This window comes from Micromesistius poutassou (genome assembly GCF_964030765.1).
Source record: "Micromesistius poutassou genome assembly, contig: SCAFFOLD_5460, whole genome shotgun sequence".
Lineage (NCBI taxonomy): Eukaryota > Metazoa > Chordata > Actinopteri > Gadiformes > Gadidae > Micromesistius > Micromesistius poutassou.
In genome coordinates, this window is record NW_028177605.1 from 10,001 (window position 1) to 12,500 (window position 2,500).

The following is a 2,500-nucleotide window of genomic DNA, read 5'->3' on the forward strand; positions in this document are numbered from 1 at the left end:
AATGCAAAACTAACATGGAGATAATTCATGAATAATGACTTAACCTTTGACCTTTGACACCTTAATGGTCGTAAAGTCTGAGAACACAGATTAGCTATCTGTGGGATATCTGTGGCCTGGAATGTTATGGAATAATACTAATACTAATACTAATAATGTGGCACATAGTAGTGCTATGGCCCCCTGCAGGCTAATGGACTGAAAGGCTGCTTGGATATAACCTCTGTGTCACATGATGGGAGCTGGGTTGACTTGTCTCAATCAAGTCGAACTGCGGAAAATGACTTCCACTCCAAAATCTCTTATCTATCTATCTTTCTAACTCTTCCATGTTCCTTCTTACTAACGTTTCCATGTTGTCATCCGCTCCAAGCGTGATTCAGACGTCACGATGTGTTTCTGCTGAACCTGGCAGTGCACTAACAGCATACTGCGTACAGCGTACAAACACTCTGTTCAGCCTGCTGCCACCACACAGTCCAGACGACCAGCAGTGCACTAACAGTCTGTTCAGCCTGCTGCCACCACACGGTCCAGACGACCAGCAGCGCACTAACAGTCTGTTCAGCCTGCTGCCAGCACACGGTCCAGACGACCAGCAGCGCACTAACAGTCTGTTCAGCCTGCTGCCACCACACGGTCCAGACGACCAGCAGCGCACTAACAGTCTGTTCAGCCTGCTGCCACCACACGGTCCAGACGACCAGCAGCGCACTAACAGTCTGTTCAGCCTGCTGCCACCACACGGTCCAGACGACCAGCAGCGCACTAACAGTCTGTTCAGCCTGCCGCCACCACACGGTCCAGACGACCAGCAGCGCACTAACAGTCTGTTCAGCCTGCTGCCACCACACGGTCCAGACGACCAGCAGCGCACTAACAGTCTGTTCAGCCTGCCGCCACCAGACACACCACATGGTGAATGTGTTTGTCCGTCCTGCAGGCTCCTCCTACGCGCCCCCCGTGGCTCTCCAGAGGGCCCCGCTGCTGGCTCCCCACGACCCCCCCGGCTTCCCGCCGCTGTGTTACCACCACGGCCTGCTGTCGGCCCCGCTGGGGGGCCCCGCCGGCCCCCACCTGGCCCCCGGCCTCGCCGCCAGCCCCGGCGCCGCGCAGGCCGGCCTGCTGGAGAGCAGTGCATTGTGGGACATGAGCTACGGCGCCCGAGCCATGAGAGCGGCGCCGGACCTGTCGTCAGGCTCGTCTGGATACCAGTCGGGCACCAGTCACACAGGTAGGCCCTAGGTCAAAGGTCAAACCACTACCAGTCACACAGGTAGGCCCTAGGTCAAAGGTCAAACCACTACCAGTCACACAGGTAGGCCCTAGGTCAAAGGTCAAATCACTACCAGTCAGGCACCAGTCACACAGGTAGGCCCTAGGTCAAAGGTCAAATCACTACCAGTCACACAGGTAGGCCCTAGGTCAAAGGTCAAACCAGTACCAGTCACACAGGTAGGCCCTAGGTCAAAGGTCAAACCAGTACCAGTCACACAGGTAGGCCCTAGGTCAAAGGTCAAACCAGTACCAGTCACACAGGTAGGCCCTAGGTCAAAGGTCAAACCAGTACCAGTCACACAGGTAGGCCCTAGGTCAAAGGTCAAACCACTACCAGTCACACAGGTAGGCCCTAGGTCAAAGGTCAAACCACTACCAGTCACACAGGTAGGCCCTAGGTCAAAGGTCAAACCAGTACCAGTCAGGCACCAGTCACACAGGTAGGCCCTAGGTCAAAGGTCAAACCAGTACCAGTCATACAGGTAGGCCCTAGGTCAAAGGTCAAACCACTACCAGTCACACAGGTAGGCCCTAGGTCAAAGGTCAAATCACTAGGTAGGTAGAGAGGCCCTGAGGAGACCCCAGGTCAAATCCCTCACTGCCTGCAGACTGGTAACCCCTGCATGAGCGTTAATGAAGACAAACACACGATCCCACCCTAAAAGGCTTCCTGGAGCCGTGGGTCACAGCCCACTGGACTGCAGCTGGTCTGTTCTCATCTGATCTGGGCCACTTTTGTCTTCTCCAGATGCAACACATGTGTTATTTCTGAGGCCTTGTGGCCGTATTGCTGAGTCCGTACTGAGCTGTGTGTGGGTGTGTGTGGGTGTGTGTGTGTGTGTGTGTGTGTGTGTGTGTGTGTGTGTGTGTGTGTGCGCTGCAGGCTCAGAGCTGATGAAGGAGCACCTGAGAGAGATCCGCAGCCTGAGGCAGCGGCTGGAGGACTCCATCCAGACCAACGACCGACTCCGGCAGCAGCTGGAGGAGAGGCTGGCCCTCACCGCCACGGAGAAAGGTAACGCACGCACATACCCACACACGCACGCACGCACGCACGCACGCACGCACACACACACACAAGAACACAAACACACAGACACACAAGAACACAAACACACAGACACACAGACACACACTTGACTTCGTACTCTGGTGCCTTGACGTACCACAGCCTCCTTTACACTGAAGCTATAACCATCATCCTTACTCACTCCATCCACTC

The 2,500-nt window shown here is 55.4% G+C and overlaps 1 protein-coding gene across 1 annotated transcript in view; it reads left to right on the forward strand.

Annotated features, from left to right (window-relative positions):
- The window catches only part of LOC311375872 (myomegalin-like), a gene marked incomplete at both ends in the record, with an annotated part of 8,464 nt that overhangs the window by 3,313 nt on the left and 2,651 nt on the right, over positions 1-2,500 (forward strand). Inside the window, 2 exons of the mRNA XM_084490899.1 lie at positions 944-1,234; positions 2,162-2,293. Coding sequence (XP_084347025.1) covers positions 944-1,234; positions 2,162-2,293 — 423 coding nt within the window. The remainder of the gene's footprint in view (positions 1-943; positions 1,235-2,161; positions 2,294-2,500) is intronic.